The following is a 13,146-nucleotide window of genomic DNA, read 5'->3' as shown; positions in this document are numbered from 1 at the left end:
AGGCTAAATGTGGTCTGTAGGGTCACAAGAGCCTTCATTTTAAGGGGGTGATGCAGGTGTTTGGAGTTGTAAGTTTTTATTTTACCTTACTGCCTCTCCAACTTCTGGTATAGCTTTGGTTCTGGCTTTTTCTTGTAGTTTACTCCTTTGGGGTATTGCTTTTGTTTTTCCCCCAGAAGTAAAATCTGAGTTGGGAGAAGTTCTGTTTACTTTAAGTATTTTTGAAAGGATACTTGTGATTGGAAGCTTTATTCTTCAAAACTGAGCCCTGGGCAGTCTTGTCATGTACTTTTCATGGTGTAACAGGCTCCTTGGATCATACCTCTATTCTCTAGCTTTTTTGCTCTGCTTTAGGCATTGTTCTTGGGTTTTTTTTGTATTTTGTTGTTTGGGGGGGTTTGATTGTTGTTTTCCTGGTATCTGTGCCTCTGAATTTTATCATCTTGCAGCAATTCTCAGTAGTTTTTCTTAATTTTCTTTTATTTCTTCTCTCTGTCCTTACCTCATCTTCATCACTCTATACCAGATAATGCAGCTCTTATTACTCTCTTCAGCTCCTGGTTTTCAGTGGTATTAGAGAAAACTGACTGTGCAAAAGAGTTTTCCCAGATATGTTGATTTTTATAAGTTTTGTAACAGATGTAAAGCCTGACCATTTACATCTAACATGTTTTATTTTGGGTGCCTGTCTCTATTATTCACCTTTATTATTATTCTGTAGGTGGAGTAGGAAATCTAGTTCATAAACTGTGGCTGGCAGTTTTGGTTTTTTACTTACAGTTTTTCTCTGTGACAGTATTATTAACTGCCTGAATGGAGATCAAGCTCTTCCTTCAAAAAGCATGCATACATTTCGGAGCAGATTTGCCATAAAACCTCAGTGATTGTGGGAATTGCAGGCAAAAAAGTAGAGTGAAGAGGGCTGGAAGGCTGTGCATTTTTGCTTGTGTGTCTGTGAAGGCCTTGAGCACTACACATGTTTTCTCTGGGATTTCTTGTAATGTTGTTGGTGCATTTTGGGCAGCTATATATGGAGTACTTGCTTCCCAGAAAAGAAATCAAATTTCTTGCTCCTGTCTCAGATGGCACAACTTTCCAAAAGGAATACACTGGAGTTGTGCAGATTATGTAAGACCAGAACAGGCAAGAAAAGAGGGAAAGAGGTTTCTTCCATTAATAACTTTTATTAATTCATCCCCCTGTTTTATGGGGTTCTGCAGTTTATCAAGCAGTCCTGTCATTCAGAAGAACAGATAATTTCATTTCTTAAAAGGCAGGAATGGACTGAGTTTCTGTCTAGTGGAGGAGGAACACTGCCGAATTACAAAGATTGGAGTTGAGTACCTGGAGTGCAACCTAGAGGCCAGATGTAGCTACTCAGCATGTTCTGTGGCTCTTTGCACCATAGTGCTTTCACTGCATAAAAGCTCTGGATAAACAGCAGTGGTTTCAGGGTAACCAGTAATAATATGTCTCTCCCCTGTTTTGGGGCTCCTTGTGTTATATGAGGGCTGCAAATCTTAGCTAGAGCAATCCTGGCATAGAAAAGGGCTCTGTTGCTCCAGCAGTCAGAGGGTTAATAATTGGAAAGAGACAAATGTTGCTCCTACTGGACTGTGTCACAATTTGTGTGACTTTTAGACAGAGAAGCAAGTTGTGTTAAAGATGGTAATTCTTCCTATACACTCATTTTTTAATCATACTTGAAATAAAGATGATTTCTGAATTTAAAAACACTTTCAAAGTCATGAGAGATTTGTATATATTTTTTTCCCCTTTTGCATCTAGGCGGATTCTGAAAAAAGTAACTATGGAGCCTTCAGAAAGACTGGCTAATCTCCAGGCCCTGTGGGACAGTCAGACAGTGGCAGAACTTGGACCTTGTGGTGAGAATGAATTTAAAGACTCGAATATAAAGAGGCTGGAACTGCACTGTGAGGAAGTTTCATTCTATTTCTGGCAGAAGATTGTAAAGGTGTAATTAGTTTTAGGGTGTAATTAGTTCAGAGCCGACTTCTGGTTGGTAGGTGAAGGCATTATTTTAAGCTCTCTTGCAACCTGTCAGGCAAAGATAGGATAGTCTTAGTTTCTTTCAGGAGCACAGTGGACACCCTCCTGAGAGATAAAGAGAGTGAGTTTTGAAAGACTTGAAGTATTAAAGTATTCTTTTGGATGTTGTTTGTTTGCTTGCTTGTTTTACTATTGTGATAAATACTCTCTTGGGGTTTTTTAGGAGGCTTTTCGCAGATGTATGCCTGTGTTTGTGATTGGCTTGGATTTCCCTACAGAGAAGAAGTACAGTGGGTAAGTACATGTCTTGTTCTGGAGCTTTTTTCAGCTAACTGTACAAATGATGAAAGAACAGGTAAATCCTAGTACTTGGAAAAAAAATACCAGTTCTGTAAAGATGTATTTGGTTATGTATTTTAACAGGATGTTGATACAATTTATCTGACACAAGATACCAGAGAGTTGAATTTGCAAGACTTCAGCCACCTTGACCACAGGTAAATAATATGCAGTAATCATGCTAATATTTTGGAAACTTTCCTTGTTCCCTGTTGCCTGCCCTTGCTCTGGTGGGATGGTCCCATAGCTGTTCCTTGAATGTGTAGACCTCTGAAACGACCGTCTGTAGTGTTTTTAGTTTTCAGCACAAAGCTGCTGGTTTTGTACAAAAGCCCCATGGAGAGCACATTTCACTGAGGAGCCTGAGAGCCCTGAGGAGCCAAATATATTTATCTTATTTGGCTGTTGGAAGCACTCCAGAAAGGCAGCAGATAGATACTTTTTCTGTGATGGCGGATGTAAGAGCTCAAATTCAGCAGAGAAAACATGCAACTACATCTGGTGGGCAAAGTGAAAAGGGAAATTATACAGTCTTTACTTATGCAGAATCTTTTTCTCATGGTATACACAGTAAAGGAAATTTTTCAGTAGAATGTTCAAGTTGTTCAACTGAATCCCAGCCAGTTGTTTCCCCACTCACAATAGATGCTTTAAAAAAAGTGTGCTTCCAGAGAAGCTAATTGAGAGTAATTTTACTATGAGATGCTGAAACTTAAGCTAAGTGTTGTAATTGGTTTACTGAATTTAGCTGGCTGAGAAAGTTGGATTCTAAGTAGAATCTGAAGATATGTAAGTAGGAGGAAGTGGGAGGGAGTCTTAACTAAAATCCATCATTATACAAGGAAAATTACAAATTTAAGAAACTGTAAATAAGATAGAGAAAACATTTGTTTATTTGGGAAGGCACAATGGAAGAAATAAGAATCTGTCAGATTCAGGAAGGCTGAACCAGGTAGGTAAATAAGAGTGTTTTGCCACAGCATTTTTTGCAGCTTTAAGCTATCTAGTATGTAAACACACAACCCCCCTTAAATACTAACTCAGCTTCTGTGATGGGTTTTCACAGTACACACGGAATCTCATGGCAAAGTTACTAATCTGTTCCTCTCTTGGCTAATTCAGAGGTAACTTGAACAAAACTACAGGGCTGCAACTAGGGCATGATGGATGTAGCCAAAGACTGATTGGTTTAGCCTTGCTGAGAGAAGGGGAAAGAAATACTATTCAGCACAAACAAATGGGGGACAAGAACATAAGAATGCTTTAAACATTGCAAGGTGGAAGTGCTGAGAAGACCATGAGGCATTCTTGAGAAAGTGACTTACGGATACCAAGCTTCAGGAGAAATTAATGTTTAAACAGTTTATTGGAAAAGAAAAATATTACTTATAAGGAAGGAGTAGATAGAAGTAGTGTTTTAAGAGTTTAGAATATCTTGGCTGGTTCAAAAGAGTTGGCTTTCAGAAAATATAATAATGGGTTTGATGCTTTACACAAGCTTTTAGTTGAAGTGTACCTTACAAATTTGACATCACTGAGGAAATATATTTGTGTTGTTAATAAAAGTTTTAATTAAGTGTCTGAGGATTGTGTAAGTCCAAAGATTCAAAACAACTTTGGAGCCATTTACATGCTGTGAATCCATCTTGTGATGAGAGTTTCTATGTATTCAGGACTGAACTGAGCCAAAGGTTTTAGATTTAAATTTCAAAAATAATTTTTTTAAGAAGCCAAAACCTTATTTTATTCACTAAAAATACTAATTAGGATCTGAGATCCCAGTCAATTCAATAATGTACGCAAGTGTTTTGTGAGATATTTAGCACAGTGAGAATACTATAAATTAACAATATGCCATCATACTTTGGTTTTTGAGAGACTGTTGTATCTTTTCCACCTAATTATTTGAATTACTGAAGCTATACACTTCATGTTGTGGAGCAGCTTGGAAGTGAGATAGGTGATGGGCACACCAATTCTCTAGATACAGGGCATATGCATTGCAAAAATGAGCAATATGCATTTTTCCTAGTAAAGCATTTATGTTAGAGGTCAATATAAGATGGCATGAATTATAAATGCATTTAAGTTCCCAAAGCATCTGACGTTTAGAGTGCATAGCATGGCTTGCTACATGGGAACATGACATCTGAAGTCATGTTGTGCTGTGAACCATATAATTGTTTTTAAAGAAAAAAAGGCTCAAAGTGCAAAGGGCTTGTTTAACTCAGTAGCATGATTTTCATCTGTGTTGCATATCTTTTGGCATTTTTGGACATTCAGAAATTCTGTTGTCAGTGTGATTGGCTAGATTCTTTTTCTTTGCACTGTTTAGATTTCCTGCCATCTTAAATACATGGCAGGACAGAGATGTTGGCAAAACATGAAGGCATTGGTGAAGCTTGAATGTTGTTGAAGCTTGGAGACATTTTCTGCATTCCAGAAGAAGAGAATCTGTTTTCATTTTAAAATGGCACAGATTTGAATTTTATAAATCTTACTTTATTTCGATGGTAACTTAGTAAACTAACGAATACAACCAACTCAATGTAACTTCATGAGGGAAAGTTATGAGAAGACCCTGCTTTTGGAAGTGATTGACAGCATTCTTTCATACTCCGTTGCTAAAGAATTCAGGTCATTGTTAGTACTACATCTAGAATTTAATAGAATAGAGTGAATAAAGCAATATATAGTTTTGACAAGTAAAACTGTGTTAAGGTTAATCAAGCTCACAGCAAGAGAAAGAGTAGAGGTAAATTCCTAAAGGACCCTCATTGGTCAGAAGCACCTTCAAAAATTTGAACAAAGTTAAGAAAAGACTGAGCTGCATGGTTTCTCCTTAAAATAAGATGGTAGAGTCTGATAAAACAAAGTTTCTAGACAGTAAGACTACTGCAGAATGGGCAGAGGTTCCACAGTCTTCAGGCCTGTGGGGAGGAAGAGGTGTGTGTGTGTGTCCATGTGGTTCGCAGTTGGTGTTACTGAAGGGTGCCAGTGTCTGTGCTTGTCTGGGGTTTGAACAAAGAGGCCTTGAATACTGTGGAAGACTAAACTATGTAAACATGAGAATTTGCAAATCATCTGGGTGGATTTGTTTTTAAATATTCCTGTCCTGCTGCAGCAATGTTTCTTTAACTTCTTTCAAGTGTGATGTTTTTCCCCACTAACTCTGAGCACCCCCTGTCCTTCAGCCTTCCTTCTCAGACCTGGGGAGGAAGGGATGGTCTCAGGCAAGTTCTGCCTGCAGCTGCTTTTCTGCCCACAAGGTACTGGGCTCCTGCCAGCCCTTCACCTCCCTGGCAGTGTAAGCTCTTGCAGCCAGTGATTGCTGACTGTTATAGCTCTGTTCCTTTGGAGGAACTGGGCTGCTGATGATGGCTGAAATGTAACTGCTGGTGGTGCCTTCTGCCTCCTTGGGGGTGGTGGTGGTCCACAGTGTGAACAGCTCTTCTCCTCTGGTGAGATGGTGATACCACCAGCCTGTCCAGTGTTTGCCTGGAAATATTCACCACCAGCTGTGGCTGGCTGATTATCACTGGGTGGATAAACCAAAATTACTCCTGAAAAATGGCTCTTGTGTTCATTTCACTTTCAAGGCAAAGGCACAGGCAGGAGGAAATAAAGCTGCTAATGAATTACCTTCTTACTGATTGCTCCAGGGGAGGACAAAGGAGGAACAAACCTGTATATGGACATTCCTTACTCCCTAGCAAGGTTTCTGCCTGTCCAGCCTAAGGGGAAAATACTTCTGGGTTCCCCCCCCCTGCCATTTCACAAATCACTTGCTGCCTTACATGGAGATAAAGCATGTGTGTGTAGGAACAAAAACAACGTGGTGGACAGAAATAAATCTATACACTATATGAAGCTGATAAGACTCTACTGTGTTGGTGGAAATGAATTCACCACGAGACTTGATGTATGCTGTGAACAAGATGGAAAACAGGTTTAATCCTTGAAGGGCACCACACACTAGTTCCTCTGCAGGAGTGTGAAAATGGTCTATTTGCAGGAGCTTCGCAGTTGGTGGGCTACAGTCTTTTGCTGCAAATTGCCATAGTTACCTTAGTGATGGGCTTGTATTTTCAAATCTAGCAACTGCAGTTCCCAATATAGCCTGGCAAAAGAGGCAAAATATAGCCTGCTGAAGGCTTGTCCATGCGATGGTGCCTTGTTTCCTGGCTTTCCTATGTGTTTGGCACCCACCCTGAAGGCAAACATGATGTGGGAAAGGTGCTGCTTGTTTAGTTAAGATCTGTGCCTACTTGCATATGTTCTGAATAAAAAGATGAGGGAGGGATGGGGACGTCTAACTTGTGAAAACCAATGGTCTCATTTCTCCCTGCAAAAACTGAGGCTTGAATGGCACTGTTTCCTTGTTGGATAAGTTCGCATACATTATAGCTCTTCTATAAAGACGAGGTGAGTAAAGTCCAGGTGTAAATGTATATGTGTATTAAATATGTTATGTCAAAATGATCCAACTGCTGCTAAATAGTATGCTAGAGCTTGATGGATGATTCTGCTTGGGGGGTAGTGTATGTACATGACACTTATCAATGTATGTTATTGGAGAAACTTAACAGAGGGAAAGCAGATCACATTAAGAGGTTTGGAATGAAGAAAATTGGAGTAATTTAGAATTTCATTTGTGAAATCCCTTTCACAATTAAGGCGGGTTTGCACTGAAAGTTTCATTATCCTTTAGCAGATCTCCTGCTTCCTCGGGGAGTTTAACTATAGAGATGAGACAAGGAGGTGTTCTCTAGAAGCATTCAGTCATGGAATTATATTAAATCATCAGACTGCCGAAAGCTTTTTAGCGTCATGCTCAATTATAATTAGAGGTGATTAAGAAGCTTAAATATGTCACAGGCTGAAGAAAAAGTAATGCTAAAAGTAGGAATGGCAGCCCAGACAAATTCCTGGTTTAAAAATTCATGCTAGAATGGATGTCAGTTGACCTGACAAAAATTGGTATTAAAATATGAGAAAGACATGCAGCTGCTGGTGGTGCTTATTTTTTGGAATGCAGAGCTTTCTGTAACAGGGATGGGAGACAGTTAGCATTGCAAAACTATGGGAATTAGATACAGAAGAACACTTAAGAGATTGTTTCAAATAACGAAAGCCAACAGTTATATGAAATGTGTGTAAAAGTGTTTTTCTTTTTCTAGAGACTTAATACCTATAGTTGCTGCTCTGGAGTATAATCAGTGGTTTACAAAGCTATCTTCCAAGGATCTGAAATTAGTAAGTAAAAAATTGAAACAATATACTTGCTTCTGCCAGACTGTGCTGTGTTTTAGGGGATGCTGTTGCATTTTTCGAGGTGAACTTTTTTAGTCAAGTGAAACTGGGTAATCTATTGAATTTATTTTAATTTTTTCCCCCTTAGTCATAACAGGAAAATATAAACTGCTAAATAGTCAATTCATGCCATGAGAACACTGCCACAAGTCAGGTCTTCTCAAAAGTTCAGGTGAAAAAAGTTTAAAAACTTCATTGGGCAATTAACAGCCCTGCTTTGTTAGGCATTGCTAGCTCCTTCAAACAGTATTGGGATACTAAATAGGAAAGTGACTCTAAAGCAGTCAGAAATCTCAGTTGCTTCTTGGAGGTGGAAAGAAAACATCAGGATTCTGTTTTCCTGCATATTTATGAGATTTTTTTGTCATAATTTTTATAGCAACTTGATGAATTTTTCTCCCAGTTCTCTGAAGATAACCCTGTGTTGTACTAAGTATGTAGTGATATGTGACATTGATATTCTGAAAGCAAAATGAGAGCAAATCTAAACCAGTTGGACTGCTGAAGAATGGGTAAATAAAATCAATAATTAGATGGCATTTTAAATATATAAAAATATACTATTTCTTCTAACCTTGAAACTTTATAGTCACAGGTAGAGTTAGTGGTTTCAGAAATTGGTTCAGACTTGCATCCAGAAGCTTTTGTCCTTAAAACTGAAGGTTGAATCTCATCTTGTTTTAATGGATGCAATTTTATTTATCTGGAAGTGCCCTAATTGGATTCCTAAGCTATAATTTTTCATGAAAATTCACTAGAAACTAGCTTATATGATTCTTGGCAGAAGAGTAGGCAAAAACCTCTCTTGCTGGGACCCCTCACTCAAAATTATGCATGGAATGAAACTGGGGGTATTTTTTATCGTGTTGTAGTTTCCTGTTAAAATCACCATTGTTCAAAGATATGATGCAATTAATCAGTTTCTGCTTCAGTGAAAAACGTTTGCTTAGTTAGAAGACTGGCCAGTGTAGTGGACTTAGAACAAGAACTAGCTGTATTATCTGTCTGAGATATTTTGACGTGAAAGTTTTTTTGCATTCTTAGCAACTTTTTTCTGTACAACAAATCAACTGTGTCAATCTTGAAAACATATATATGAATTCCTTAAAAAAAAAATTAAAATCTTTCCACGCATTCCATTCTATACATACCACAGATCCGGTTAAAAACACCCGGAAAGTGCAAATTATTGGACAGTTAATCCGTGCCATAGGAACACTGCTAAGGGTCAGTATGAGGTCAGACATATCCGGAGGCCACTGAATTCATTGTGCTTCATGAGTTTGTGTTTGATAGACTGTCCACAGTGGTTTTATACTATATGCATGAAGCTTTCCACTTGCATTCACAGTGCTGTAGTAGCATTCTGATAATGTTCTGAATTATGAAAGTATGGAAGGCAAAGTTAGAGTTGGCTGAGTTTAACAATCTTCAGAAAAAAATTGTGACCTTTACTGTGGAAAGGATTAGTAAGATTTTGTGTATGTGGTGCATCTTTCTAGGAGATTTCTTTCTAGGAGTTTAAAATAAAATTTTAAAAAGCAACAACAATAACAAAACAAAAACAAAAACAAACAAACAAACAAAAACAACTAGAAAATGTCAGACTCATTAGTAAGACAGATGTCCCAGGTATGAATGTCATGTTTTTTAAAGACAGATAACACAGTAGTTTCAATACTTCAGGATCATGACTGAGATTCAGCTTTGGACTTAACATGAACTTTGTCTAATATGTGCTGAGAATAAAAAGTTAAATCCAGAAGCAAAATTAAAGATTGTAATAAAAGGTGATGAGGTACAGATTTCACTGTATGGCTTTTGGATCATTAGGATTTTATTTCTCTGTTTGAGCACAGCAAGCAAACTCTTTTGTTATAATGTTTTGTTCAGGGTGCTTGCAAATGTCTGTGCAAATTCTAGAATCTAACAATGGTAAGATCGTGAGATGGGATTTACTCTGCAGGTTGGGAGAATTCATACTGAAATACACTGGCCCTTAAACCCTAGTCCTTAGCAGTCTTTGGAGGACCTGTAGCTAGAGCGCTTTTGCTCTCGAGCTTTGTTCTTTGCACTAGTTACCACTTTCTTTTGAAGGATTAGCATGCATATGAACAAGATTTATTTAAAAATTGAGTGTTTTTTTCTAAATCACAAGTATTGGGTTCTTTATTATAATTGTAAAAATTCTGCACCCTGTGATTAGATGGCCTGGTTCAAGATGGCTTTTTTTCAGTCTGCCTCTTGCTTCATTGAGTCTTTTCCAGAAATCCTGTGTTGCCACCTGACACTCTTTGGGATGTTTCTGGTATTTTTTCTTACTATTTATATACGACAAGATGATGATCATGGCCTGGATCCCATTACAATGTACAGCTTATATCTCAATAACCATCTTTTCCATGTTTGTGTTCTTCAACGCTGTTCTGTCTTTTTTTGTGGCAGTCCGCTGATGTCTGTGAGCAGATACTACGAGTGGTGAGTAGGTCCAATCGACTGGAAGAACTGGTATTAGAGAATGCCGGGCTTAGAACGTAAGTAATTCCTTTGAAATGTCACATTAGTTACTGCTTATTCCCAACAAAAAGGATGTGTGATGTGTGTTAGCTGGAATAAGCATTAAAAAAAGGTTTGTGCTCGATGTCTATCTTGTTCTGAGGAGCCTGTAGTCACAAGCTTATCACCAGGTTTTTTCAGAGGTTCCTTTTATCCAATAAATCTCTTTAAATTGTTGGGTTTTAAGATTCTGCCTGGAGAGTTAAGTGGAGCAAAATTGATTGGATAAGGGCATAAGCCCCTGAATCAGCTCACACTGTTCCTCACCAGATATGGTTGCCAGTAGAAGTATGAACACCTTTTTATCATTTAAAATCAATGTTTGAGGTTTTGTTGAAAAAGCATAGTATTTGATCTCACATAACAGGTTATAGCTTCTTTCCCAAGAGAACTGGTTTTATTTTATTGTGGATTGCAATTAGCAACTTTTTAAAGCAAGAAAATATATAATTAAGTTTAATGTCTTGCCATAGCCTTAAAAGAAAGGTGCATAGAAGTAAGCCATACAATTTAATCCTTGCAAATGTTTTGAATACAGGAAATTGTATTTACTAGATATTTGCCTTTTTTTCTCATCACAGGAAATAGAAGCAAAAGTCAAGGTACAAACTAGCCCAGTTTTTGTAGCTTGTTTTAGTGTCAAGAGTATCATCTAAGACCATGTAGACAAAAAAGTCTACCGTTAATGAATATTTATGTTAAAAAGAAAAAGACAGTGGTGGGAGAAGAACACTATACTGAATTAAAAATAAAGAAGGGAAACAAGCACAGAGAAAATAGTTGGTGTGTCTTATATTGTCTCCTCTTCCATTGTTTGGATCTTTCTCCCATTTTGAAAATGAGTTTTGCATTGAAATACCTTAAAAAAAAATTGCCTAAATGACTGAGGAAACTTGAGGTGGAGTTTGAAATTACACCCAGACCTTCTGATTGTGAGTGCCCTCCTGTTAATAGCCGTCATTTCAAACATAGGCACCTGATTTTAATCTCGTGTTTCTTGCAATAAGTGCTATGAAATGCAGTGATAATCATGAATAGAAAAAGCTTTATTGACTACCTTCGGACATTGCCTGCCTTAACTTATTGCAGTTGGATTAACTGGTTTCAGTTTTAACGGGACTTGACAGCTAATCGACCTGGGACTTTGGTTTTCATGTCTCCATCTAGATGAACAGCGTTTGGCATTTTGCCTTGGTGTATATCTGCTCTCATCAGCATTGTCTGTCTGTTTTTGTCAAGGATGCATTTGTTCAGTTTTCCCAGTTATCATATCTGCTTGCTAGGAGGAAATCCTGTTGTTATTGGGTATCTTCACAGAGCTCACAGACCAGTCATTTTTAATGAATTGTGACAGACCGCCATACCAGGGTTAAGGAAGAGCTACCAGGAGTAATGCTTGGAGAAGTAACCTGAGCAGCTGCAAGAGCATATTTTGTCCTGCAGCAGTGTCAGTTTAAGATGATTGCATTCTTTTCTAGTTTCAGCCACTCAATTCTGTGATTTAGTTTGGGACGTGGCCTCATAAACACTTGTCATCTTCCCAGCTGATGAGACAGCAAACTTTTGTGCCATAGTATTTGTAAGGACGTAAGACTAGGGAAGTGTGGACTTGCTGTTGGGGAAACAGGTTGTCAAATGAAACTGTCTGATAAGATTTATGACAGTTTAGATGCTTTTTAAAATTTTATCTCCATTGTAATTTCTTTAACTGATGTTAAAGGGTGCAGTCTGGATTATTTTGCATGGCTTTAAGGCATAAAGCAAACATGTCTTGGCTAGTGTTAGGATGCTAAGGTAGGTGATATCCAGATTTCAGGTAAAGGAGAGTAGTTCAGGATGACCTGAGCAAATGAGTTTGAAAAAAGAGTTACATCCCTAAGGTGTTTTAGAGGAATGGGGCAATATGTGGCAACCAGAATAGGAATTTCTATGAAACTGCAAGATGGAGTTTTCAGTCTGCTTGCAGGAGCTGGTGAAAATGATCTATTTGTTGCACTCTTTGAAAACCAGTGGACACAATGTCCCTGCTGCTTTCCATCCTCTGCAGCCCCGTTCTGAAAAGTGGGCAAAGGAGGGCAAGACCCAGATGTCTCCATTTATAATAGAGGCTGCACAGGGAGTGGAAGTTTTATTAGTTTTTTCCAAAATAAGTCTTGGATCCCCATGTGCCCTACATGGGTAGTCCAGTGGTTTCTGGTGTCAGTTGATTTACTCTGCCTCTGCTAAGTAGTTCACATGCACACCAGTCATCCAAAAAGTTCTGGTAATCCTGCCTATATTTGTGGTGAGAGCAGTAGGAGAATTTGTAAACAAGCCTGGAGGTCTAGACAGAACACTGAAATGACAAGAATCCGTTAGGGATAAAGGAAGAGGAGGAAACTCAAAATGAAGAAAAGTTTTTTTGTGTGTGTTTTTTAACTCAAAACCTCATTTTTCTTGGCTGGACATGAGGAGCTTGATTCAGCTGCCTAAGCACTGGCATCTAGTACCATTTGAAATGCTGGAGGGTATCCACAGACTGTTGGCAAGTGTAACTGAGGACTTAGAGAAGATATGTAGTTTTTGCAGCAGCAGCTGGTAGCAAAGCAGCATACCCTGAGGCTTGTCAGGTGGCACGGATTCCAGCCCAGAATGTTATTTGTTGACTGTATTCACATGCTGCTTGTATCTTAGGAAGAGAATACTCTTTTCCTAAAGGCAGCCCATCATCATCCATTTGCAGTACTGGAACCTGTTCTACCCCTAGAATCCATCTAAGAACATAGGGTTTCAGAGGGAAAGTAAACTTGCCTGGAGCGTCTATACTCAAACAGACCTTGCAACAACAGATAACCAAAAGCTATTGAGACTCTTGCTGTCCAGTCTCCACTCTTTGCTAGAGATTGCTGCTCTCAGCACTCAGGCCTATGATTTTCATGGTAGGCAGGA

The 13,146-nt window shown here is 38.5% G+C and overlaps 1 protein-coding gene across 6 annotated transcripts in view; it reads left to right on the top strand.

Annotated features, from left to right (window-relative positions):
- Positions 1 to 13,146, top strand: part of CARMIL1 (capping protein regulator and myosin 1 linker 1) — a 193,922-nt gene that overhangs the window by 86,798 nt on the left and 93,978 nt on the right. For all 6 annotated transcript variants that reach the window (XM_051609134.1, XM_051609132.1, XM_051609133.1 and 3 more), the window contains exons 6-10: positions 1,789 to 1,886; positions 2,234 to 2,304; positions 2,434 to 2,507; positions 7,530 to 7,605; positions 10,108 to 10,196. In XM_051609134.1, coding sequence (XP_051465094.1) covers positions 1,789 to 1,886; positions 2,234 to 2,304; positions 2,434 to 2,507; positions 7,530 to 7,605; positions 10,108 to 10,196 — 408 coding nt within the window. The remainder of the gene's footprint in view (positions 1 to 1,788; positions 1,887 to 2,233; positions 2,305 to 2,433; positions 2,508 to 7,529; positions 7,606 to 10,107; positions 10,197 to 13,146) is intronic.

This window comes from Apus apus, chromosome 2 (genome assembly GCF_020740795.1).
Source record: "Apus apus isolate bApuApu2 chromosome 2, bApuApu2.pri.cur, whole genome shotgun sequence".
NCBI classification, from domain to species: domain Eukaryota; kingdom Metazoa; phylum Chordata; class Aves; order Apodiformes; family Apodidae; genus Apus; species Apus apus.
Note: the sequence above shows the minus strand (reverse complement) of the source record. Positions and strands in the feature narration are given on the sequence as shown.